The sequence below is a fragment of the Pleurodeles waltl genome, chromosome 3_1 (genome assembly GCF_031143425.1).
Source record: "Pleurodeles waltl isolate 20211129_DDA chromosome 3_1, aPleWal1.hap1.20221129, whole genome shotgun sequence".
Lineage (NCBI taxonomy): Eukaryota > Metazoa > Chordata > Amphibia > Caudata > Salamandridae > Pleurodeles > Pleurodeles waltl.
The window spans coordinates 153,080,972-153,107,257 of record NC_090440.1 but is presented as its reverse complement, the minus strand read 5'-3'; the positions used below and the strand labels follow the sequence as shown (position 1 = coordinate 153,107,257).

At 44.3% G+C, this 26,286-nt stretch overlaps 1 protein-coding gene across 1 annotated transcript in view; it reads right to left on the bottom strand.

The window, feature by feature from the left end:
* USP3 (ubiquitin specific peptidase 3) overlaps positions 1 to 26,286 on the bottom strand; it is a 169,944-nt gene that overhangs the window by 38,349 nt on the left and 105,309 nt on the right. The window contains exons 8-11 of the mRNA XM_069222017.1: positions 11,920 to 12,033; positions 9,828 to 9,974; positions 2,479 to 2,585; positions 107 to 187 (exon numbers count right to left, since the gene is read on the bottom strand). Of these exons, the coding sequence (XP_069078118.1) occupies positions 107 to 187; positions 2,479 to 2,585; positions 9,828 to 9,974; positions 11,920 to 12,033 (449 nt within the window). The remainder of the gene's footprint in view (positions 1 to 106; positions 188 to 2,478; positions 2,586 to 9,827; positions 9,975 to 11,919; positions 12,034 to 26,286) is intronic.

Here is a 26,286-nt window from a genome sequence, read left to right as displayed (position 1 = left end):
AAAGAATATAAAAGTATACTCAAACACAGACGACTGAAAAGTAAGTATTACACTGAGACCGACAGTTACATTGAGTATTAGTTTGTCATGCTGAGATTTTACTTACCCTGTAAAGTGCATGTTGGTCCATTTTCTTGGTTCTTGGTACGTCTTATTCTAAACTGACTGGGAATGTCTAGAGAAAGGTCTGGTGGGAAAACAAGAAAGTTACAATCAAGTTTCTACACAGAAGAAAGGTAAAAAGGCAAAATTGCACACGTAAATTACTTTTCCAGGACTACACCCTGTTCCCTTACACTACAGTCATTTAAAGACAATGACTTTACAAAATCGGATAATGACTCACACTGAGGCAGACACAAGTAACTTTTCTATTCTATATGGACTAAATTTCTAGATGGAGTTGATTGCCCATCCGATCATCTCCCTCATTTTTGGGCTTCTAAGTTTATGAATAATGAAAGGAGCCAGTTAAAGAGGTAAAGCAAATAAAGCTGGCAATCCTGAAGTTAGGTCATGTTGCTGTTTAGCCAAAAATGCTACATGCCTAGTCAAAAGCTGTAACCTACATGCTGACTGACGAAGGAGTATGGGTTTTTATTTTATTTGTCAAACATGATTTGGAAAGGACAGGATGGAACGTAAAAAACAAACTCAACACTTGTGTAAGTTAGATCTCACTTTGTTGCACAAGAACGAGAGGAATATGGGTTAAAATAGTGCACAGAGTTAATGCTACACATTTTTTCCTAATGGAGCAGGATCAAGACCTATTGGCATATGAATCCCAAGTGATTGCCAGAGGTGGAATGGTTGAATTAAATCTCCGCCAATCACCTTGTTGTTGTAGCTGTACTTGCACATGTTATAACGTTAGGGGAGCATAGTAGATTGAAGGCATGCAAGGGTTAAAACTTCCCATATTAGTCTGTGAAGAATACAACATTGCAATAGTTGTAGTCAATAATAATAGATTTTCAAAAATCATAAGAAATAACATTCTTTCCGACCAAAAACATGTGCTCCACTGACAGCAGTAACGTTTTCAGTTATCACTACATATTAGAAGACTTGGCTTGTAAATCGAGAACCATCAACATGAGATTTTGACTTTGTCATCCTGTTTAGAGGTCCACTGGAGTATACCCAGACTGAAAATTAAATCAGTCTAGGTTATGTTCAGAAGCAAAATCACAGAAGCAATCTACAGCATTTTATTAACCCTACTCTACTGGCATGTAGCCAGTGGTGAGTAAAACAAAATCTAGATCTTTAAAGCAGGTATGCAGATCGACATATAAGGACAGGAAAAGGCTTCCACATAACGGTCCAATATTTGGTGTGATCTGTTCCGCCAATGTAAAATGTCTGGATGTTGGTATTTTTATTTTTGCACTTTGTTCAGTTTGTAGGCTCACTGTTTTTGAAGCTGGTGGTTTTGAATGTCTGACTGACTTGACTGCAATTAATATTCAGTGACATTATGCAATCAATGAATGTAGTTTTTGGCGTTTTCCCCACTCTAAATCATGTACAGGGATTACTAGTAGTACAGGCATTACTAGCACTGCAACAAGTTGATGGATGGAATACTTGAATTAATTTCCGCCACTGGCAATCGCTTGGGGACGCATTGCAGTCCATTGTTTTTCACCCACCATGCCACTCTAGGCAAAGTCCCACCTTATGCAAATCAGTACCAACCCTGTTCCTAATGGGAACAGTCCATCCCAAACTAAAGTAAGGTAATGATACATTTCACACATTTTATTTCTTCACATTTATTTTACATTTTCAGGCAAGGCCTCCTCCATCTCAAATTGCCAATCGAGGCTCCAACAGAAGGGATCACAAGCAACCCCAGGCTGGTTTCGCTCTACTTGGGGCTCAGGAGTAGGGTGCAGCTCTAAACTAACGAATTTCAGCATCTTGAGAAAACTCTGAATTGTATCACGGAGTTGACTCCAGTTCATTAAACAGTTTAAAGATGCTCCACAAACTTTGCAGATGGGTAGGATAATAAAAGCAACAAACACCACAACCATGAACAGCCCAAGACTACGATAAACAGAAAACTCCTACAACCCACTAACCGTGGAGAGGCTAACAAAGTAAATCAATACAGCAAGGATTTTAATGACGTTTTCATTATATATAAACAAAAAAAATACATTTTCACATTTGTTTTTCTGTAATGTGAACAAAAACATACTTAATATCTCGACTAGTTAAGTTATGGGGGGTTCTGACCACAAAACTATCAGCCCAGTTACATTCTTATTTTAAATCCAAACTTTAGTGGCACCTTAAATATTAGACTTTTGCCAAAAGTAAGCTGAAGGAAATTTAAGACATTCATTCTCATACCATTTGCACACAAGGCTCCACTTAAAATTAAATTCGACTGCACATCTTCAATCCAATGAAGTGACAATGTTATTGTGAACTTTGAATACCCTATAAACCTAAATCACTTACCTAGGAATGGATCAAATTTTCTAGATTCTGTTCCACATATTAAGCAGTTCACTTCATTTTGGAGAATTCCTCCAAATATCGATGTGACCACTGTGGAAGTTCCATTTCTACACAAGTAAAAAGATTGAGGACAAACAGTGTTGTTGTCATAGTTTAAAACGGCAGTCAATGAAATAAATTATTATGCTACTCAATGAAGAGGATAAAAAAAAACATAATTGCCATGTTTCATCTAAATTACCAATATTAATTTGACATTATTCTTTATTGTTAGCGCTCCTATTCTACTGCACAAGAGAAGTGCAATTATGTAAATCTATAAAGTCAAAAGGTGCAGTTTAGGCTAAACGCCTAGGGCATGTGTCTCCTCTGCCTGGGAAAACAAGAAACATCAGATAGCATTTCATTGAACCTCTTCAAGGACATAAAGTTTGAGTATTGAAAAGTTAAGATGTGGTGAATCTCTATACAAAGCCATTCTATATAAGTCACTCAAGACTCCAGCAGCCTACCTGCACGGTCAATTCACTTTCCTCCTACAAAATATTTTATGCCAAGACATGGCATATTGCTATTACAACAACCTGTGAATACTTTCTCATCCCAATTGTAAACATAATGTGGCTGTGAGGGAATTGCTAGGTAGAATGAATGCAATCACCAGACTTTAACCTATGTTGACTCAAGATTATTTTTGGTTCCTTATCCCAAGTGGTTGGTACCAGAGATTAGGAAGTGTAATGTTTTTGTTTTAGAAACAACATTTTTAAGCATGAAAAATCATATTATTGACCTTCACCCATCCCAAAAATCCTTAAAAAATTATTTGTACTGGTTTTACACAGATGCAACACAAACATATGTAACAATGTTTAGCGGCAGGCAAAATCGGTACAGCAGTTCAATATGAGTGGAAGCTCAATACTGCACACAAACAGGACACTGTGTCTAATTAACCATGTGTACATCAATTTTCCATTTATGTGCTCTACTTCAGTATTTTTCATTCTACCCCAAATCCTCTGTAGGTTCTCCATGTGGACCAAACCTTTTCCTATTTTTTGGGGCACCCTCTACTTTGATATATTGTCCGTTCAGCAGTCATGCACCAACCCATATCCTGTTGCCATTCTCTCAGAGTTGGCGATCCAGCTGCCCGCAGTTGTTGGCGATGTTTCTCTTTGCCACTGCTAGGCCCAGGGACAACCATATTTTACAATATTGCAATGGCAGATCCTCTCCCCAAATGCCTAACACACAACATTTTGGCTGTAACTGGGATGATGTATTCTTTTACTTCTTTCATTGTGCTCTTAACGGTCGCCCAGTACTGTTTTATGTGGGGACAACCCAAGACCACATGTAGGAAAGTCCCTTCCTCCCCATATCTCCTCAATCAATCTGCGTTAGCGCATCTTTCCATGCCATATAGGGCCATTCAGGGGTAATATGAGCAATGTAGAAGACGTACTCGAACCAGTGTGAAACCAGATTTTATGGCGACTCCCCTGGGAGCCCCCCAGTGCCTCTTCCTATTCTCCCTCTTCAAATTCTCCAATATCTGCCACCCATATAGTCCTGAGAGTATGTAGGGTGTCAGGGGTACTGTTGGTTTATTTTGTGTATGGGAGGGAAACAGCTTTGGCATAGAGTCTTTCGGGGAGGATATGATCCTCCAGCGAAGAAGATTCCTCAATCAAGATTTAGGTATATGGGTGGCTAGGGCGTGTGTAAGTAGAAAGTATCTGTAGCTTTGTGTGTGGGCTAGTTGGAAGTGGTCAATCATGTCCGCCACTGTTCTGCACGCGTCCCCATGCCGTATATCACCCAATTTGGTAACGTCGATCAGATTCCATTTTTCAAAGCCCTGTAGTCTGCCCACCTCTGACAGTAGGCCGCTTGACCAGAGAGTAGTCGTTTCAGTCAGTCGGTTCTTCCAGCCTAGGAAGGTTGTCACCTCCCTCCATATAGATACCACTGTCTTGGTGTGGGTGAGGAGTGTCCGTGTTATTTTGGACTTAAAATGCTCCCTCATAACGCTGGTTGCTCCATGTGAGTCTTTCAGTCCCTATAGCTGGTTCTTCTGTTGGCGCAAACACCCAAGTCGTTGATCACCATCATTTGTGAGGGCCAGTAGTACTTCTGTATATCTGGAAGCCCTGTGCCTCCTTCGTATACTACCCTGGTTAGTTTCCTGAGTGCTATGTGGAGTGGGCCGGTTCCCCAGATAACAGCCGTAGGGCGGCCTCAGTCTTGCAGGAAAAAGTCTCTGGGCACTAGATATGGGGTGCTTTGTAAAGCATAAATCATCTGGGCAGTATCATAATTTTGAACATTGCCGCTCACCCTAAAAGAGAGAGCAGCAGGGTCTTCTAGTGTTGCAGGTTGGCTTCAAATCTCTCTAGAATCGGCATCCGTTGAGGGCATTTAGTGACAGACACCTAAATATTTAAACCCCTCTTTCACTATGCCCATCTGTTCTAAGTGTCAGTCAGAGCCCCATTACTAGCTACATAATGGACGTCTGCCAGTTAATAGTATACCCCAAAAAGGAGCCAAAAATGCAGAGAATCTGCAGGAGTCGTGGGATAGTAAATGTTGGGTCTGTGATATACAGTAAAATATCATTAGCATATTGGGATATATGCTCCTCTCATGTCTCTCGTCAAGTGATCCCACGAATCACTGGATCTCCCCTAACCCACACCGCCAAGGGATCTAATGCTAGGGCAAACTGCAAGTGAGAGAGCGGGCACCCTTGCCTATGTCCCTCGGTGCAATGCGAAGGTGCGCAATGTTGTCCCACTGACTCTCACCAGGGCCTCTGGTGCTGGATACAAGAGGCGGATCCACCCCAAGAAGGAGGGGCCAAATACAAAGCACTCTAGCACCACATACATATAGTCCCATTCTAGGGTGTCAAAGGTCTTAGAGGTGTCCCTGGAGAGGACTAGCATGAATATGCTGGTGTCTGACGCTCCAGCCAGCTTGCCGAATCCTTAAAAAATCTTAAACCAACCCTAAATATTAAAAGAGTGTAGGACACTCCACATTGCCACCTACAAACTGACTGTATCGCATCTAAACTTTAATCTTTGGACAACAGACTTATTTATTCGGAGGAGTTTGGTAGAAAATTGAATAGACATTCAAAAGTCAATACTGTTGAAAGTTTTACAGATAGTTAGGAGCAGAAATGGATTAGCAATCCAAGGGGAGTATGGATAGGGAGCCGAGTACTTCCAGACAAGACCAGGTATAAATTGTATTGGTGGTTTGGAAGGGAATGTCATCTGTAGATGATTTATTCAATGCAATACCTACCTTTATAATTCCTGAGGATAGATGTATCCATAGGTAGAAATGTATGGGGGAGGGGGATAGAAGGGGTCTTTGGAGTGAGACACAAAGTTATTCAATGTCAACAATATGCCAATAGAGTATACCAGCATTTGAGGTTGGCCATAATGGCTATTAAGCACAGTTTTAAGATATGGACAAAAATGTAAAGTTTCAACAATGTTAACTACAACGTCTAGGAAAACAGGTATAAAAGTCTTTTAAGTACTCAAGGGTAGCAGGAGAGTAAATGAGGAAATAATTTGGGAATGGTAGAGAACATACTAATGTCATCTAGTGTGGCGAGTTGCCAGACAGACTTATACAAATCATGTCTGATTGGAATGCACTATACATTAAAACTGTGTTGTAAGATTCAGTGCTAGGATGCTGGCCCAGGTCTTGAAATCTTTACCAACTAAAAGAAGTGAAGAAAGTCTGACCTTTCCTAGGCTCAGGATTACCAATGTAGTAGCTTATTTGAAGGAATCACTGAAGTTGATTTCACTTCTGAATGGTGAAATCACTTTTTTTTTAAATTCATGGTAATGTGACTCTCTTGCAAAATAAAGTTACTGTAGATCATGTGGGCTATTTGCTTTTCCGTGCTTGTCATGGTTTTCTTAAGTGACCTAATTTTTAGTTCTTTAATGGTCTTTTCAGATGTGGATAAGCAAACCTGCGTTGGTAGTTTGGCACATTTACATCTGAGACATCAAGCAGAACAGCATAAACTGTTGATTAAATGCAGACTTCCTGCTTCCTGGGTAATGTTGGATAATTACCTCTCCATTCTCTTTTTTGATGGCAGGCATTTTTAATCTCTCTTGGTTAATTCACATATGCTAGCCCATAATGTCCCAGGTCTGACGATTCTTCCAAATTATGTAGTATTTACTTTTGGCTGTTACATAGCTTATCCTATCTTTTAGGAAAGAGAGATGTGGAACAGGGGTATATTTTTAAAATAGAGGACACCTCCCTGATTATTTACCATTAAAGCTGTGGTTATGGAGTCTGCATATATTATATACATCTGACGGGGAGAACAAAGCAGGCTGATCATAACATAACTAGTAATAAATGATGATAGATGGTATTTGATAGAAAAGAGATGATAGAGCTGGAACAGAAAGCAAGCAAGATGCTTCTGAGAGAGTCAACACACTAAACTCACACCAAGGACACTAAAAACAAGAATCAACAGAGGTCATACAATTTATTTTCTTAAGGGTTTCGTACGAGCCTGATATTTCTAAGATCTCTTATTTATAAAATGAATAATTTCTTTAGAGGATAAACATGAAACCAACAGGTAAGATCATTATACTTCTAGAGTTTACAGATATCATGAGGTGGTTCTGTGGACTAAAGTCAACAAACAAGTATCTTGGTCAGGATAGAAATCATTCAAATCTCAAAATGTAGTTAAGGCTACTAGTCAGGAGAAATATTTTAGAATTATGACCAGCATCCACAAACACACACTCTTATGGGCTCAATCATTATTCCCTTTTCAAGATAATACAAAGAAAAATCCATCAGCTCAAGTAAAAAAAAGAGGAGGATATGGATACTTCAAGCAGTAGCACGAAGTAAGAATACTCTTTAATGGGTGTGCTATTGCTATACTCATTTGTTCTAGTTACAATATGGTAATTCATTAATGGGTAGCAGTATTAAGTTGCTTTTATTTCCAACTTTTTTTCTTTTTAGATTATTTTTGTTTTCTGATGTTTAGCAAGTTGTCATCCTAAACACTATTTCACAATAGCAGTTTCATCAGAGATGGAAACTAGACAGTGGGGTCTTGTAATCTGTATGCTACATTTCCTTCTTATTTGTTAGGGGTTTTTAAGTGATATTTTTTTGTACATTTACTTATTTTCAATGAGCAAAAATACAAGCTGTCCCTCTTTGGTTTGCCACTGTGTGGATTACATTGTTTCTTTGCAACAATAGCACAGACCAACAGCAGTCCCTGTAAGTGGTATAGTTCCTGTCAGTAACTAGAGTTTGGGTGTGGATGTTGTTGCTGACACTAAGGGCCTTATTACAAGTTAGGCGGATGGTTTAGGCTGTCCGCTGAACCTCCAACAGGGAGGTTGCTGCCATAGTGGCTACCTCCCTGCTGGGCCCATTAAGAGTTTCCCGCTAGGTCAGCGGGCAGAAACCTACAGCATTGTCTCCAGCTAGTAACTGAGCTGTCGGTAACGCTGTAGGATGCAGGGCGCACCAGCACCCTCACAATGATCCCTGTCTGCAAAGTGAACATTGCGACAGTGCTGGCTGGGTGGGTGGGGGGAGAAGGGTTTCTGCACTGCCCATGCCAAGTGCACCCGTTCTCCACTAGCATTTTCATGGCAGTTGTACTGCCATGAAATGGCTGGCTGAGAATGAGGTCGTAATCCCCAGCGCAGTGCTGCCCTGGTAGATTAGGACCCCCGCAACCGCCAGGTCTCGGATCCTGGCAGAGCTGGCAGTCCCACCATGGCCCGACCGCCATGGTCCTAATATGGCACTCGGACTGCTGCATTGGCAGTGGTCCGACCGGCATCCACAAGTCTGGCTGTCAAGTGACCGCCAGATTCGTAATGAGGCACCAAGTCTTTTCAGGCATGTTTGCCTGTGCACTCTTGCACATAAGGTGCGAGTGGCTTCGGAGAGGGAGAAGACAGCATTTAGTTTTTCAAGGAGTGTTAAAGCATATGCATTGTTCTTACAACATTCACGAGTGGGTTCTTGCACAACTTAAACCACTGGTTTCTAAATAAGTAATGTGAGGATACTTGTGCATGCCATTTCTCGGTATAACAATCTTTTTTTTCCCCATAGAGTAATACCCTCAATTAATTCCTAAAGGAAACCACAGATTTCCAATGCAAAGTAAATGAGCCTTTCTCAAAGACTTTTACAGAACATCTATGTCAAGAAGGTTCCGATGCAGGAAACCTTTTTTGTATGTTTTAAATAGTCTATAAGCTCAATAATTCTTTATGATGGTGGAGAATTGCAGATTCAATTGGCCACAAAGTGGAATGCTGCCCAATGCCAGAAAGTCATCTAACATTCTACTGGAAATATTCTCGCCCTTGCAAGGCATTTCTCACACGGCTGACACTTCAATCATCTGAATGTACCATTCAGATTGCATCACTCTTATCTTGGTATCCTTATACTGACTTCCAAATTCAAATTAATTTATTTTACATGAAATGTCTAATATATGTCTAAGACTGCTCATCTTAAATAGTTAAGACAGGTTATGAGAGGGAATCCATGCTTTGTGAGGCAAAGTTTTCCGGTCACCTCTAAATAAAGATTCCAAAGTTATTTTTGTTACATGCATTTGTTAAGGGTGCAGCTGTGACTGGAGTGGCATTGTAGCACTATGTGTGGAGTAATTACTGGCTGACCTATATGTTTTGTTGGATGGGTGCATGGCTGTAGTAGGTCCTATGTGTGAAGGGTTGGGTATAGTGCATAAGGATGTGACACATGGTCTGGTGAACTATGTGAGACGAAGAAGGCATTCAATATATAATCTACATGAAATCATATGACTGCCACAGAAGAAAAACATCAGGGTCTACTACGTAACATGATAGTCAAAGACAAAGTAAGAAAAATCAAAAAGTGGTGTTTCTATTTAAGAAATACTGATTTTGAAATCATGTTTGTGAACCTTTGTACTAGGTTCTAGACTAAGATAGTATTATAGGTCGTTATGGTGAACCAACATGAAAATGTACCACTGCCAGTTTAGAGGCATGGTTGTGGTGTATTGGCTTAAGAATCACTCTTAAAATCTTTTTAAGTTCTGCCAGGATGTTTTCCAACTTAAACACTTGATGGGATGTCTCTTACTTTTATACCATGATTGTCTAAGTTCTTGTTTCAATTTTTACTACACCTGTTTGGCTCAATGCAAGACATTACGCAAGTATTTACAAATATAACATTTGAGTGCTTTAAAGTGGGCTCCCTTACAAAGAAAATGTAACTCTTACATGCAGCATTTCTTGCTTGAAGACAGACTGGAATTTTCTTGTGAAATGATGGAACGCAGTACTCCATTATAGCCTCCTTGAAGCTCCAAGTGAAGATGATCCAAGAGGTAACGCATGAATTCATGGGCATCTTGTTGCTGATATCCCCTGAATGGTAAGGCAAAATATGCAGGTGTATGTAATGATATTAATTAACAACAATGAAGAGTAACTCATACTAGGGACTGCCAACTGACAGAAAGGACAAATGGAACATTTAACTCACCGTTACCACCATTTTGTGGTCTAGCGGCTAAGTTGCCAACTGTAGTTCCAGGAGACCTTGGTTCTAATCCGACTCTCCCACTTTACCACTATGTGTGGTCATGGGCAAATTACTTCATCTCCCTGTGTCAGTTCCTACATCTGCCAAAATTGGGAACACTTAGAAACGGGCTAAATGCTTCTGTAAAACACTATATAGGATAACGTATATTTTAAAATAACATATTTAGGCTCCCTCGGTAAAAAGAAGCTTTTTAAATTGTAACAAGTTGGGAGTCTTACAAGTTGATGGCTTACTTGTAGCAAACATTTTATATGCAAAAACAAGGTTCGCATGTACCTAGCCTTTAATCTTATGTTTATGCTGTTCCACATGCCAACCAAGTTTACACACTGTTCCTCAATCAGTGTTCCTCAAACAAAGACATCTACACTCAACTAATTGGCATGAATGTCACAGCTATGATTATAGCAATGATCTCCCATATTTGACTATTCTGAAGTTAATTTCCTCGGTCTTTAAAAATACCAACTTGGATACTGATCTTAGATTGTTCCTCCATGATAGTGTTGCATAGAAACATACAGGTGCCTCGCACATCAATGTTAAATAAGTGCAAATCCGAGGCCAACAGATGTCCTGGTAGCTATTTTAGACAGGAGACGTTTGAGAACAAATCAAATAATTTTTAGCTGTAGCACTTAAGGAGATTCTCGGATCCTTGACAGTGGAGTTAAGGATGCTGCCATCAACAGACACTGATTGAGGTACATGAAGGGGCATCTGTACACTACACATCAGGTGAAGGTAAGCATCAATAGGACCAAATGGACAATGAGAACTCCCTGTATAGCGTTTCAAAACATTGCAAGATTTTGATTTAGCAGACCTCTATGATCATAGTTTTCTACAAAGGACATGCAGATATAGAAAACATAAAATTCCACAAAGGTGTTCTGTTTGCATACCAATGAAACTCCTCTAACAGATAAGATCACTTATTTCAAGTTCAAACATGCAACAATCCAAAGGCAATGACAGATGAGAAATGAAGTGAATGGGTAGCTCTCACACAGCACCAAGAGGGGAAAAAATTGCCTCTCTCACCAACCGTTGGCAACAGAGGGTACAATGCACAGGTAGTTCTTACAGGAAGACCCTGGCTGCCCCTAAGCCAAATATCTCAGTGCCTAGAGTGAGCAGGTTATGGTTGCTGGTCCTATCAGTTGCAAAGTGTTGAGCTTGAGGGACCCTAAAGTGCATCCCCTCAGCTCAGTAGAGCAAGTGAGGACTGCACTGGAATTATATAAGGTTGGGCGACAGCAATGTCAGTGATGCACTAGTAGACTTGTGTAGGGCACACTTAGGCATTAAGTATGAGTGAGGCTAGAAAGGATCACTCCAAATGACTATTCATTTAGCATCCATAGGCATTGTATGTAGAAGGTTTCATAAACTGTTCATCCTAGAATGAGTTTCTCATGAGAATCCTAGAATGAGTTTCTCATTCTCAATAGGTAATAATTTCTCATACAATTAGGGTTATTCCGAACAATATTTGCAATTAGCATTTTTACAGAACATTTGATATAAAAGTTTAATTTCATGGAAATGTACATCTGTATTTGGATCAAGAGCTAAACAATCAGTTAGACAAATACGATTCTGCAGGGTTGTGTTGCATGCTATCATATAAACTCCTCGCAGTGTTTTGATCACAAACCTCATAACAAATGAGGACTTTCCCCAAGCACAATGTGATTAAGTACTTACATTGCCTTCACTTTGAAAACAAACATTTAAGAAACTTTTCCACACCAATCTTACCGGAAGCTCGGCATAATTTTCCAAACAACATAGAATAACGATTCCGGGCTAAACGCTGTCTGGCTGCCTTGCCACAGAGCACACAGAGTCTTTCTAAATTCTTCCACTAAAGAACTGAAAATAAAAAGAACACATTAGTTGAGAGATGGTTTTAACGATCAGCTGATGAACTTTTCTTAAATGTTTAATACTTTGTATGAAATAGTATGCACTTTGCTTGCTCTGGATTTCAGAATATGGCCTCAAGCTGTCTTTCCCAAGTAAGGTAATAAGACATTTTACAAATTTTACATCTTCACATTCATTGCGGTACAGTTATGTCAGCCACAGAAAAATGTCAATGGGAGTGTACAGTGGCCGACGTAATAATGATTATTACCTTACAGAGAAGGAGAATACCCACTTCTAAAACATACTGCCAAATCCACCAACACCTCACTAATGCCTGGGATATTCTCAATCTCACTCCAGTCTCACCAAATGACAGCTACTACCACTCCTTATGCAGCAGAGATCAACAGCTCAAACTGCAAAACAAACCTGGTCAGTTATCAACCGAGAGGCAATGGCACCTCTTCTCCACACACAGAGCTCCACCCAACTCTTTGGTGGACATGACCCCAATGTTCTGTCCAACAAATGCTACACATTCATCACATCCTCCACATAACATCCGCCAACCGTTGAAGGAAAGTGGAAGTACAGTCTTTATCTCCCACAAATGTCTGAAGAGCCAACCGATCTCTAGAAGAATGACAGCAATATGTTTTATGTTTCTTTGGTCATACACACATTTGGTAATTGTACTGACATAAGGATGATAAAAATGAATCTTATACGAAGAGCAAACCTGATTTGATGTTTAACTTGTTTTTATTGTTCTTCCATCAACAGATACAAAAGCATACTGTGTAATAGGACGTTATACAGATATGAATTACCTAGGATACAGTAACACAATTGCAGCATATATAGTCCACATACATGGTGCTATACAATGGTATCCTATCTCAGCAACGAAAGTTAAGTATGCATCGACCATGTAGAGAACACAGTGAGGGAAGAACAAAAACAACCTCCTAGAACAGTAAGAGATGAATACTATAAGTAATACTGGTAGCAGCTAAGCAGGATAAGTTAAGCCTAGGAGAACTGGGGAGGGATTGTATCCTCTCGTAGGTGGGTTGGGGGGGGGCGGGAGAGGCATAAGCGGGCCTTTGGATGTGCAACATCCAGCTCCAAAAAAAGGGGTGGGGGCTGTCCAGATTCCTGCAGTGAGGAGCATCACATCTCACAGGTGCAGCTGAGCCGTCACTCCCCCACACTCATCCACCCACGCGCACTGGTTTATGGCTTACTAATCATTTAACTCAGAAGCCTCATCGCCTCTACTCATGGTTAGTTTAACAAAGTTTGTATATGGTCCAGCATTTAAAGCAAACTTCAAATATCTGTTTTATATGGATGTCTTTCCTAGCAGCCCCTAGGCACGCTCCTTCCTGCAAATGAAACTATTTTTTTTTTTTTTTTTTGCTGGGAGGTGTCCAGCACACACACACACACACACTGCTGATGGTACACAGCACAGTAATATGCTGTCATCAAGTTTAACAGGCTCCCTAAATGCTGGGCTAATATGATATGCAATTTCTGATCAGTACTACAGAAGTACCCAGCATGAAGATAAAATATGGGACAGCGAGGCATCTCCTACTCTGCACCTTGTATCTTTTGTTTTATATTTTCAATCTTTTCTTATGAGTAGAAATTAATACTCTGTGTAATAAATACAAAACTACTAAACAACACAACATGTGTCAGTTAAATGTTTACAGTATAATCCTAGTAGTGAGGCCCTCTTGGACTTACACTGGTTCTGAGTTTTAGCTTCATTTTATATTTTACACGCTTTAGCTGCATTGCTTTCAGGGATGCAGAATTCCTATCGCCCGACATCCGGGACATCTTGTTTGGGGTCAAGGGCAACAAGTTTTCATGTTTATTTTGTCCTTGGGACATGTAGGCCCAACCCTCTGCAGCACAAACCCTTTGGCTGCCAATTTACATAGAGGGAAACTGTCTGCAGTTGAGTTAGTGTGTGTCCTTGTGATGATGCTGTTCGAACTTGTATTTATGGTTCATTAATTGAAAGCCTTCATTGTTAGGGTGAGCGCTGTAAATAAATGTTTTAAGGTTACACTGCACTTTTGACAGTGATTCCAGTAAAAAAATAAAATAAAGTGTACACCCGTTTCAAAAGTTTAACAATATAAAGCTAAGTATAATGCTCCCAGAATGCGCTCTGATTAGATGCAAATGTTTGCAGAAGCTTGTAAGCAAGAGTGAGGATTCTTTGCTTTTAAAATTAAAGGTTCAGAAAAAATGCAACTAAGAAAAAAGCTTTCACTACTAAGAAATTTTAGATGATATTTCTTTGAAGCGTCATTTAGTAAAATGTGTTAATGAATGCCAATATTTTTCAAAAATATTCCTAATGGAAAATCAGTGTAACCATTTTCCACAAGATTATGGGAAGCATGAAAATACACAGGCACTGACAAAGCCAACTGATCCGACATTGTTTTGTGAGACTTTTAGTTTCATCAATGCGTGTCTTGTATTGACATGGCTTTTGTAACACTTTGTTGTAGGAGATGCCAGGCCCTCACCATTGTAGCAAATACTGGCAAAAACAAAACAAAAAGTTTTTGATCTCTAAAAGCACACGTTGCCACCAGTGGCATAACAAAGGACCTGCAGCCCCCTCCAGGGGGCCCCTTTAGCACAGCACCTGCCCTGAGTGAATCTGGAGAGGGAACTCCCACCATGTTATTTCCAAGGGACCCCTCCAGTTTCATTATGCCACTGATTGCCACTGTAGTTCCTGACACTGAACTAAACTACTTTGTGTGACAATATGCTCCTTGTGGAAGAGCTGAATGTGATCACTCACAGTAAAGCCAACCGACAGAGAGAGAAATAGAAGTTTAATAAAAAACAAAATGTCTTTGATAATACCAGACCTAATTAGGGACCCAATTCTTAAAGAAAGTCACAAAAGTGCACCCATGCTATATGTCTTTGAATTAGTGGCTTTCATGAATTCACAAGTAGTGCACCAGGAAATAGTACCCCTATAAAATATTTGTGAACTGTATTTTAGCATGTGTAGATTTGCTGATGTGAAAATCTATTGAGCGTTTACAAGTTCACTTTCCCTCCAACCACTTTTTTTCCCCAACCCTGGAAGACTTTCTACTTCTGCCATTGTCATGAGTAAATTTCCAACCTTTCTTATTATAGGAAAAGATTAGAGAAAAGCTGGTGAAAATCTATAAAACATGCAAGTTAGGGGCGTGGCCAAGATGGCGTTCGGAGCAGCAGCATAAACTGCGGCTCCGCTCCCTACCCCACACAATTATCCTGTTTTTCGAGGACCAGACCCCCCCCTGTGCGAGGTGCGGTAGCCGTTTAGGGGGCCACCGGAGGGCTGCATCGGCGAATGTGACCCCGACCCAGGAACTGCCGTGGTCCCGGGGATTGGCGCGCGACCGCGGCCTGCGCCCGTCTCGGGGCCTACGCGACTTGGATGCGCGGCGCCGGGTAATCTGGAACCCGGGGCTGGCGCTTGGACCCTGGCAGGAATGGAGGGGAGAGGAGCTGCTGACACGGCTCTGCCGTGCACGCTGGAGCCGGCCGCGGCCCTGTGAGAGTTTACACTGCGGGAGCGGCGCCGACCGGGACCTCCCGGTTGCGGCGCCGCCCAACCTGAGGCAGATCCTACTGGAGCGAGCCCGCTCAGGCAATTCCCGTGTTCAAAGGAGGGCCCGGTGAGGTTGCTGAGGGACTGGCTATCCTCCGGGACCTCCGGTGGCGATAATGGGCGCCGCGGCCGGCCCGGAGGCCGGGCTGAGCACACACCAGCGGACGGCCTCACAAGCTGAGGCCGCCATCTTGGAATATTAAACCTTCATCGGACCGCAATCCTGTGACCCCCAGAGGGCCGACTCCACGTGCAAAGCGGCCTGGACTGCACGGAGACGTTCCGTAAGTGTGCAGAATCCCAAAGCTGAACCAAGTAGTCGCAATTGCATAACAGCACCATCTTAAGCCCTGTGGGGACCCCGTGGGGACAGAGTCTGCAGCGATTGGATTGCCTACCCAGACAGCCTGGGTCCACATTTGTCGGTTCCACGCCACACCTCAGGAGAGGAGAGGCAGCAGAAGCACAACTAATGGACGGATCCCAAGCGCAAAGTGGGCGCAGACAACAGCATAAGGTGAGGCTCTCGGCGACACTTATCGGGTCGCAACTTACTACTGTGCTAATTATTTCCTTCAAACCCAAGGCAACCAGTACAATCACAGCCTCTACCTAGTCTTGTAGAGCCAAGCCCATATCTCACTAGCACCATGAATTCCTACTGACATTATAATCCGCAGGCCTCATAAGTAAACGGTCAACGCGTCTCGCTGCTCCTCCACGAGTTACTCGTCCTGTATATGTTTTAATCGGCCAGTCTGTCGCAACACTTGACCGTATTCACCGTAGGGAGGTCGCGCGTAACACAAACGCACAGGCACTCTTGCGACTGCCAAATGGTTAAACCAAAGACCACTCGAGCACTTCCGAGCAAAATGGACCACACCACATTACCTCCCCCAGAAGCTCATACCACCACGCACACAACACTACAGAAGTTGGAACTAACCTTACAATCACACACGTCACAAATCGAAAAAATACTGCAGGCCATCCTGGACACTAAGACCACCCTGGAAGCTAAGATTGGCTCTGTAAAAGAAGATCTCAATATCCTTCGTACTGACCAACATGCACTGGCCGACAGTGTCCAAACTCGAAAAAGACGCGGCGTCCCTTCTTCGCTCCATGAAAGACCTACAACTACAACTAACGCAGCTATCAACAAAAGTTGATTCCTTAAAACGTAGAGCGGAAGATGCAGAAGGCAGGTCCCGCCGCAACAACATACGACTGGTCGGATTCCCCGAACGCACAGAGGGCTTCAGCGCGAATTATTTATCGAACAATGGCTCACAGTCACAATCCTTAAAGACAACATCCCGAAGTTCTTTTCTGTTGAAAGAGCACATAGGATTCCAGGTAGACCCCAGGCACCTGGCACACAACCACGCCCTTTCATAGTAAGATTCCTTAACTACCGAGACAGATCTTATCTTGCAATTATTCTGCAAATCTAGCCCAGTGCGCTATGAAAATGCTACGATAACAGCTTGCCCAGACTTTACAGCAGAGGTGCAGAAAAAGCGTAACTCCTTTTATCGGGTTAAAACTTGCCTCCGCAAACATAGCATCAAGTACGCGATGATGTTTCCAGCCAGACTTCAGGTGCAGGACGACACTCGCTCCTTTTTTTTCACTATTCCGGAAGATGCCTGGACTTGGCTGCATGCCAAGGGCCTAGCCGATCCGCTGGACACAAGCTCACAGGACGACAATAGACCTTTCTCCACGCTGATCCGCAAGCAACGTAAGAGGCAAGGGGCCAGACCCTCTCCTGAGCAAGCACAATCCGAGCGCTCTCGGCTCCTGCGGACAACATCCAGATTCGTCAGTGCCTCACCAACTGCACTATCTATGCAAACGGATGCTAAATTGGAACAGGATATAAACTCTGACTCAGCCGAGTTCACACGGGGTCCCCCTCTCACACCACGCACAGCGGACGATATCTGCTGAGCGTCTGGATTCCGTCTGCTCCTGCTGGCCGACCGCGGTGTGATGTCTCCTCGTCGCTCTGGTTATTCAACGACAAAAAGACTCCGTCACTGTTTCTTAACTGTCCCCTCACAAAGACTCGCAACCTATATGCGCCCTCCGGCCGGCGAGCCTTGCTTTCTGACCCATGAGTGACCCCGGGCAGGGGAGCGCAACACCTTTGCACCAATGCCAACTGGCACCCCCGGGCTCCACATGGACCATTCTCTTACACCGGAGATTACAGGAATTGTTTATTTGCTAATAGTTTATTTGTTGCATGTTGTTTTAGCGTGCACCTCTATATTAGGTGGTTGGTTTTATCAAGGGCGGGTCAAATGTAAAGGCAGCAGCAAATACACAAGAAACGCTCACAGTAGCAACAAGCCCACAGCTCATAGTTTGCTAATCACTGATCGGTCAATCACAAGGATTGAGCACCATAACAATGTCATAACGGGGATGACAGACAATTATTCTTCCATTTACATAATAGCTACAAAACAACTATGGCCACTCACACGCACCAAGGGATCCTGAAATACAAGATACTCACATGGAACGTTAGGGGCATGGCAACTCCACGGAAACGTCAAAAGGTTTACGCTTTCCTTACAAGACATCAAATACAAATAGCTTTATTACAAGAGACACATTTTGCTAAGTCCACCCTGGAAAGCACACGCTCAAAATGGAAAGGCCAACTACACGGCACTACCTCCTCGTCCTTTGCCCGCGGAGTAGCCATTTGGATCGCACCTGGGGTCCCGTTTGCACTGTCTCGCACACAGTGTGACCCAAATGGTAGACATGTGATACTTGAAGGCACCCTAGATGGATCCCCATTAGCCCTGGTCGCACTGTACTCCCCAAACGCGGACCAGCGCGACTTCTTATCCACGCTTTCCACTGGCAATCTTAACGACCCCACATTAGAATGCATATGGGGGGGCGACTTTAATAGTGTCCTGGATACTCGAATAGACCGCTCATTCCCCCCGCTCATCGCGGCCCCCTCCAATCGAGCCTCGCAGGCTCTGGCGCACTGGGCATCAAACAATGGGCTGAGGGATATATGGAGGGTGATCCATCCCACTCACCGCGAATACTCTTATTTCTCTCCAGTACACAAGCTACATACCAGAATAGATATGTTCTTTGTATCCGCAACTATTATTCATAAAGTATGCTTGTCTGAATATTTAGCTCGCACGATATCAGACCACAATCCACTATGCCTGACATTGGCTTGGGGACACACACACACTCGGATACCAACATGGCGTCTACAACCAGAAGCTCTTTTAGACCCCCCTTTTCAAATGGATATCTCCAAAAGTTTAGCCGATTACTTTCTATCAAACAAAAATACAACCTCATCCCGTGCCATAGAGTGGGACGCCCACAAAGTGGTGATACGCGGTCATTGCCTCTCGGCCACGGTAGGGGTTAGAAAAGCACTCACCAAGGAACTACAGGACTTAGGTGAAGCTCCGCAAAGCAGAGAATGTGATTGACAGTGGTGAGCCCACACTAATAACACTACACTTGCTTAGGGCCGCTCACAAGGAAGCAGACAACAGATTAAGCAAATACGACTATAGACATTAAATGGCAAGACAACACGCTGAGGGAGACAGGTCGGGCAGATTATTAGCTTGGCTGATCCGGCAGCCATCACTACCAACTCCCATTGGTGCGATACGCTTAAACCCTGATATCATCGTTAACACCCAAGCAGGCATAAACGACGCCTTCTCCGCATATTACCGTACCCATTATACACCCCCCCACATCCCCCAGAGCAATACCTTATTGACACACTACACCTGGTCCCCCAAAACCAACTTATCCTTGATAATGCTGCTACTCTAGACGGCCCTATCACTATTGAAGAGCTGCGCTTAGCCCTATCACAAATGGCACGCAGCAAAACCCCCGGGTCTGACGGCCTACCAGTTGAATATTTTAACTCCCACGCTGCCCACTTATTACACCCACTTATAGAAGTATTCAACGAAGCACACCACAACCTAAAATTGCCGGACTCAATGCGCGAGGCACTGATAGTCGTCCTCCCAAAATCAGGCCGTGACCCTCTTGATGTCAAATCATATAGGCCGCTCTCCTTGCTGAACACAGACTGCAAACTATTAGGGAAGGTACTTGCAAACAGACTCCTCCCCTACTTATCGAGTTTAATACACCATGATCAATCCCGGCTTTATTCCTGGTAGAAGCACTTTCCTGAATAACAGAAGACTCCTACACAATGCATAGCAATACAAACATGGAAACAGTGGCCCTCTCCCTAGATATAGAAAAAGCGTTTGACACACTCAGTTGGAACTACCTCCTATGCACACTTAAAGCATTTGGTTTTGGTTCCGGTTTTATTAACTGGATCAAAACGCTATATTCCAAGCCCACTGCCCATGTCAAAAACGGCCGATCTATCTCCGAACCATTCCCCATAGGCAGAGGCACCAGACAAGGCTGCCCATTATCTCCCTTGCTATTCGCTATTGCCATGGAGCCACTAGCGATTAAGCTACGGAGCTATGCACACATATGGGGCATCCCGGAGTCCAACACCTATCACATTGTATCCTTGTATGCAGACGATGCCTTAATATATCTGCGTGATCACTCAACCCTCATGGCAGAGGTACTGCGGATGCTGGAATCCTTCGCTTTCGCCTCTGGTCTGCACGTCAACTGGTCCAAATCAAGCATCTTTCCTCTCACCCCGATCCCGGCTGCTCACCATACGACATTACCACAATATAAATTACCATGGTCGCACACAACCTTTAAATATCTGGGAGTGCAGATCTATCACTCCATTACAGACTTAAAAGAAGGTAATATAGATAGGGTGCTTGGCTCCATCCGCAGCTCAATACCTTTCTGGAGCTCGCTCCCCCTGTCCCCCATGGGTCGGGTGACGATAGCCAAGATGCTTATCCTTCCAAGGTTTTTATACTATTTCACTGCCCTCCCGTTGTGCCTGCCACGTTCCTTCTTTAACAAACTGCAATCAATGCTAACTGACCTACTCTGGGGCAAAGACAGACGCAGAGTGGCGCTGTCTATAACACAGCATCCACAAGAGATGGGCGGATTGGGTATGCCTAACTTTGAAAGATATTATGCAGCTACCCAATTATCATGGCTATCCACATGGCTCCAAGATGTTCCTTCGGTTGAGGGCATAATGTTGCAGAAACGTACAGCACCACAGGGGCTGCTGCTTAAAATCCTAACTAGCTCCCCCCCTGAGCTTCCCAGACTAATACTGTTAGTAGCAACTCGATTTTGCTGGCACAGATACGTCCAGAATAAGGCTACCACTCCCCCCTATTCACCCTTGTTGCAACTGTTTCAAATGCCGGGCACCCAAACCCTCTCAACACATCATGATACGCGGGGAATAAACACACTCCAGTTGGGTGATTTATACTCTAGCTCCGTGATGCATACCTTTGCGGAACTGGTATCCGTGGGTACGATGCGAAATGGGGCCTTTCTAACATTTAATGCCATAAAATTATTACTCAATAATCTCTGGGGCGCAGGTGACTCAGAGCCTCCGGAGTCCCCGCTACTCACCAATATCCTTACTATAGGCAGTTCAAAGGGCATCATTACTACATTATACAAAGCATTGCTTGTAGAGATATGCACCACCCTGCCACACGCGAAGACGCGCTGGGACTCTGTCCTCCCCTCACCACTACCACAGAAAACCTGGACTGCCGCTCTCTCAATGATTAAATCAATATCCCGCAATCCTCGCCTGCGTTACACCCAATTCAATTACCTTCACCAATCAGATTTATCACCAGCCCGCATCCAAAGAATATACCCGAGCACAACATCAATATGTCCTAGATGCGCTACACCAGCAGCTGACTTCTTCCACATGGTCTGGAGCCGCCACTCAAACTCGGCCTGGCAACGTGTGACGGAGGTCACAGCAGATATCTCATCTCACACCCTGGTGCCCACGCCGGACTCCTGTTTACTTGGCATACGCCATCGTGCCAGAACAGATAAACAAATACACAAATTTATAGACTTGGCATTTGTGGTTTACAAACGTTTAATAGCAACGCACTGGAAAGCTCTGCATGCCCCCCCCCCCACGTGTCATGGCTGCGTGATTTACACAGCCGAGCGCAAGCTGAAGCCCAGACACTCCACCTACTACAACAGAGAGGTCTCATTTCAGAGGGCACCGAAGTTTGGGACACTTTTGTGGTGGCTATTGAGGCCAGAGACGACATGTATCCCCCGTGAACGGGATACTATACATACCTATCACAGTTCTGGCTGTCACGGTCAATACTTTAATTATGCTGCTCTAATTTTAGCCACTCTCAAGTGTACCCATTACTAATATCCTTATCCCTCCCCACAAGATATCTCCATACCAAGCTCAGACACGCTCCATGTGTTAGCACATACATGTAACATATATCTAGAACATGCAAAATCATGCCTGCCCCTTAACCTGTCAACCCCACAGACACATTTCACACTTTTGAGATGGTTTCCAACTCATTCATATATATTAGCCGCGTTCCTTCCCTCCTCTTCCCCCACGCACTGCAGGGGATCACTTAAACTAGTATTGACACCAACAGTGATTGGCTGTGTCTCTGAGCTGCAATTAGTTCACATATAGCTCCCAAGCTGAATGCTGCTTCACCTTCTTTTTTCCTTGCCCTTATCGATTCCATAATTGCTTTCCCCGCTTTTTATTTTCGCTCTCCTTTGTCCCCCCTTTTTTTTTTCTCTCTTTCTTTTCTTTCCCTCCTTTTTTGACACCTTATGGCGTAGTAATGCTGTGTAAATCTATATAAGTGTGTAAACGGATTGCAAAATTATGAACAGCTATTGTATTGTTGTGTAAAGGTTGCATTTAATAAACAGATTTAAAAAAAAAAAAAACATGCAAGTTAGTAGGTTTGCAGACTCAAAGGCATTCCAGCCTTGGAACTATTGCTTACTGCTTCCTCCAGCCCCACTATGTAGATCTGCAGAAAGATGGCAAAACAAGGACATTGCTACAGTAGGGATTTGAAATTGCAAGTATTCAAGCCCTACTATGGTAGTAGCCTGGGCATCATAAGAGAGGCTAGTATGAGAGCTCTTACATAATGAGATTGATGCCATAATTTCTTGCCATGGCACCAAAGGGACAAGGAGATGTGTAGGAAGTTGGCTCTGTATGTGCTATTTCAAAGTAAGGAATAGCATGCACAGAGTCCAAGGGTTCCCCTTAGAGGTAAAATAGTGGTAAAAATAGATAATACTAATGCTCTATTTTGTGGTAGTGTGGTCGAGCAGTAGGCTTATCCAAGGAGTAGTGTTAAGCATTTGTTGTACATACACATAGACAATAAATGAGGTACACACACTCAGAGACAAATCCAGCCAATAGGTTTTTATATAGAAAAATATATTTTCTTAGTTTATTTTAAGAACCACAGGTTCAAATTCTACATGTAATATCTCATTCGAAAGGTATTGCAGGTAAGTACTTTAGGAACTTCAAATCATCAAAATTGCATGTATACTTTTCAAGTTATTGACAAATAGCTGTTTTAAAAGTGGACACTTAGTGCAATTTTCACAGTTCCTGGGGGAGGTAAGTTTTTGTTAGTTTTACCAGGTAAGTAAGACACTTACAGGGTTCAGTTCTTGGTCCAAGGTAGCCCACCGTTGGGGGTTTAGAGCAACCCCAAAGTCACCACACCAGCAGCTCAGGGCCGGTCAGGTGCAGAGTTCAAAGTGGTGCCCAAAACACATAGGCTAGAATGGAGAGAAGGGGGTGCCCCGGTTCCGGTCTGCTTGCAGGTAAGTACCCGCGTCTTCGGAGGGCAGACCAGGGGGGTTTTGTAGGGCACCGGGGGGGACACAAGTCCACACAGAAATTTCACCCTCAGCAGCGCGGGGGCGGCCGGGTGCAGTGTAGGAACAGGCGTCGGGTTTGTAATGTTAGTCTATGAGAGATCTCGGGATCTCTTCAGCGCTGCAGGCAGGCAAGGGGGGGATTCCTCGGGGAAACCTCCACTTGGGCAAGGGAGAGGGACTCCTGGGGGTCACTTCTCCAGTGAAAGTCCGGTCCTTCAGGTCCGGGGGGCTGCGGGTGCAGGGTCTCTCCCAGGCGTCGGGACTTTAGGTTCAAAGAGTCGCGGTCAGGGGAAGCCTCGGGATTCCCTCTGCAGGCGGCGCTGTGGGGGCTCAGGGGGGACAGGTTTTGGTACTCACAGTATCAGAGTAGTCCTGGGGTCCCTCCTGAGGTGTTGGATCGCCACCAGCCGAGTCGGGGTCGCCGGGTGCAGTGTTGCAAGTCTCACGCTTCTTGCGGGGAGCTTGCAGGGTTCTTTAAAGCTGCTGGAAACAAAGTTGCAGCTTTTCTTGGAGCAGGTCCGCTGTCCTCGGGAGTTTCTTGTCTTTTCGAAGCAGGGGCAGTCCTCAGAGGATGTCGAGGTCGCTGGTCCCTTTGGAAGGCGTCGCTGGAGCAGGATCTTTGGAAGGCAGGAGACAGGCCGGTGAGTTTCTGGAGCCAAGGCAGTTGTCGTCTTCTGGTCTTCCGCTGCAGGGGTTTTCAGCTAGGCAGTCCTTCTTCTTGTAGTTGCAGGAATCTAATTTTCTAGGGTTCAGGGGAGCCCTTAAATACTAAATTTAAGGGCGTGTTTAGGTCTGGGGGGTTAGTAGCCAATGGCTACTAGCCCTGAGGGTGGGTACACCCTCTTTATGCCTCCTCCCAAGGGGAGGGGGTCACAATCCTAACCCTATTGGGGGAATCCTCCATCTGCAAGATGGAGGATTTCTAAAAGTTAGAGTCACCTCAGCTCAGGACACCTTAGGGGCTGTCCTGACTGGCCAGTGACTCCTCCTTGTTGCTTTCTTTGTTCCCTCCAGCCTTGCCGCCAAAAGTGGGGGCCGTGGCCGGAGGGGGCGGGCAACTCCACTAAGCTGGAGTGCCCTGCTGGGCTGTGACAAAGGGGTGAGCCTTTGAGGCTCACCGCCAGGTGTTACAGCTCCTGCCTGGGGGAGGTGTTAGCATCTCCACCCAGTGCAGGCTTTGTTACTGGCCTCAGAGTGACAAAGGCACTCTCCCCATGGGGCCAGCAACATGTCTCTGGTGTGGCAGGCTGCTGGAACTAGTCAGCCTACACAGACAGTCGGTTAAGTTTCAGGGGGCACCTCTAAGGTGCCCTCTGTGGTGTATTTTACAATAAAATGTACACTGGCATCGGTGTGCATTTATTGTGCTGAGAAGTTTGATACCAAACTTCCCAGTTTTCAGTGTAGCCATTATGGTACTGTGGAGTTCGTGTAAAACAGACTCCCAGACCATATACTCTTATGGCTACCCTGCACTTACAATGTCTAAGGTTTTGCTTAGACACTGTAGGGGCACAGTGCTCATGCACTGGTACCCTCACCTATGGTATAGTGCACCCTGCCTTAGGGCTGTAAGGCCTGCTAGAGGGGTGACTTATCTATACTGCATAGGCAGTGAGAGGCTGGCATGGCACCCTGAGGGGAGTGCCATGTCGACTTACTCATTTTGTTCTCACTAGCACACACAGGCTTGTAAGCAGTGTGGCTGTGCTGAGTGAGGGGTCTCTAGGGTGGCATAATGCATGCTGCAGCCCTTAGAGACCTTCCCTGGCATCAGGGCCCTTGGTACCAGAGGTACCAGTTACAAGGGACTTATCTGGATGCCAGGGTGTGCCAATTGTGGGATCAATGGTACATTTTAGGTGAAAGAACACTGGTGCTGGGGCCTGGTTAGCAGGGTCCCAGCACACTTCTCAGTCAAGTCAGCATCAGTATCAGGCAAAAAGTGGGGGGTAACTGCAACAGGGAGCCATTTCTTTACACAAGCCCCCCCCCAGCCCACAGGCCAGGAGACTCAGCCCAAGCTGGGAGAGTCTTCCTAGTCTGTCAGGCGAGGAAGAGTAGGAGAAATAGGCTGGTTAGTTGCAGGGCCTACTCTGCCTTACATCCTTCTGTTCAGGTCATTCCCTTTGGGGAACTGACCCACTTCCACAGTGATAGGACCTAGTCTGAATTGCCTCTTGTCTGCCTCTTCAATGTCTCCACCCATTCTTTCTATTTTGGTCTTAGAGGTATCCACCTCTGCTAACCTTATCTTGGCCAGGGTTACCCCTAGCTTACCCAAAGAGGTTACCCAGAGCTGGAGTAACCCCACCATGACCAATAGGGTCAGGGGGCCTAACTTGCTATTTGGCATGGGGTCAGACCACCATGCTAAGGATAGTGCAGCCATAAAGGCTAACACCCAGCAGAGGCCACTGACAGCTGTCAGTGCCCAGAACCACACCTTTAGCTCTTCACCTAAAAGGGAAGGGGCTAAGTTACAGGCTTCTTTGGGTTCAGGTTGCCTGTCTGCTGTATTAGAGTGGGGGGTTACCACATCTTGTAGTAAACACCCTTCTTCCACTCTTTCTTCTGTTAGCTGAGGAGCCACCCACTCAGGTTTAACAGTTGCCTGACTAGCCAGGACTTCTTGTGGGTCAGGTTGGACTTTATCAGGGCCATTTTTGGAGTTCTCCCCTACTGGAGCAGAATCTCCTTGGCTT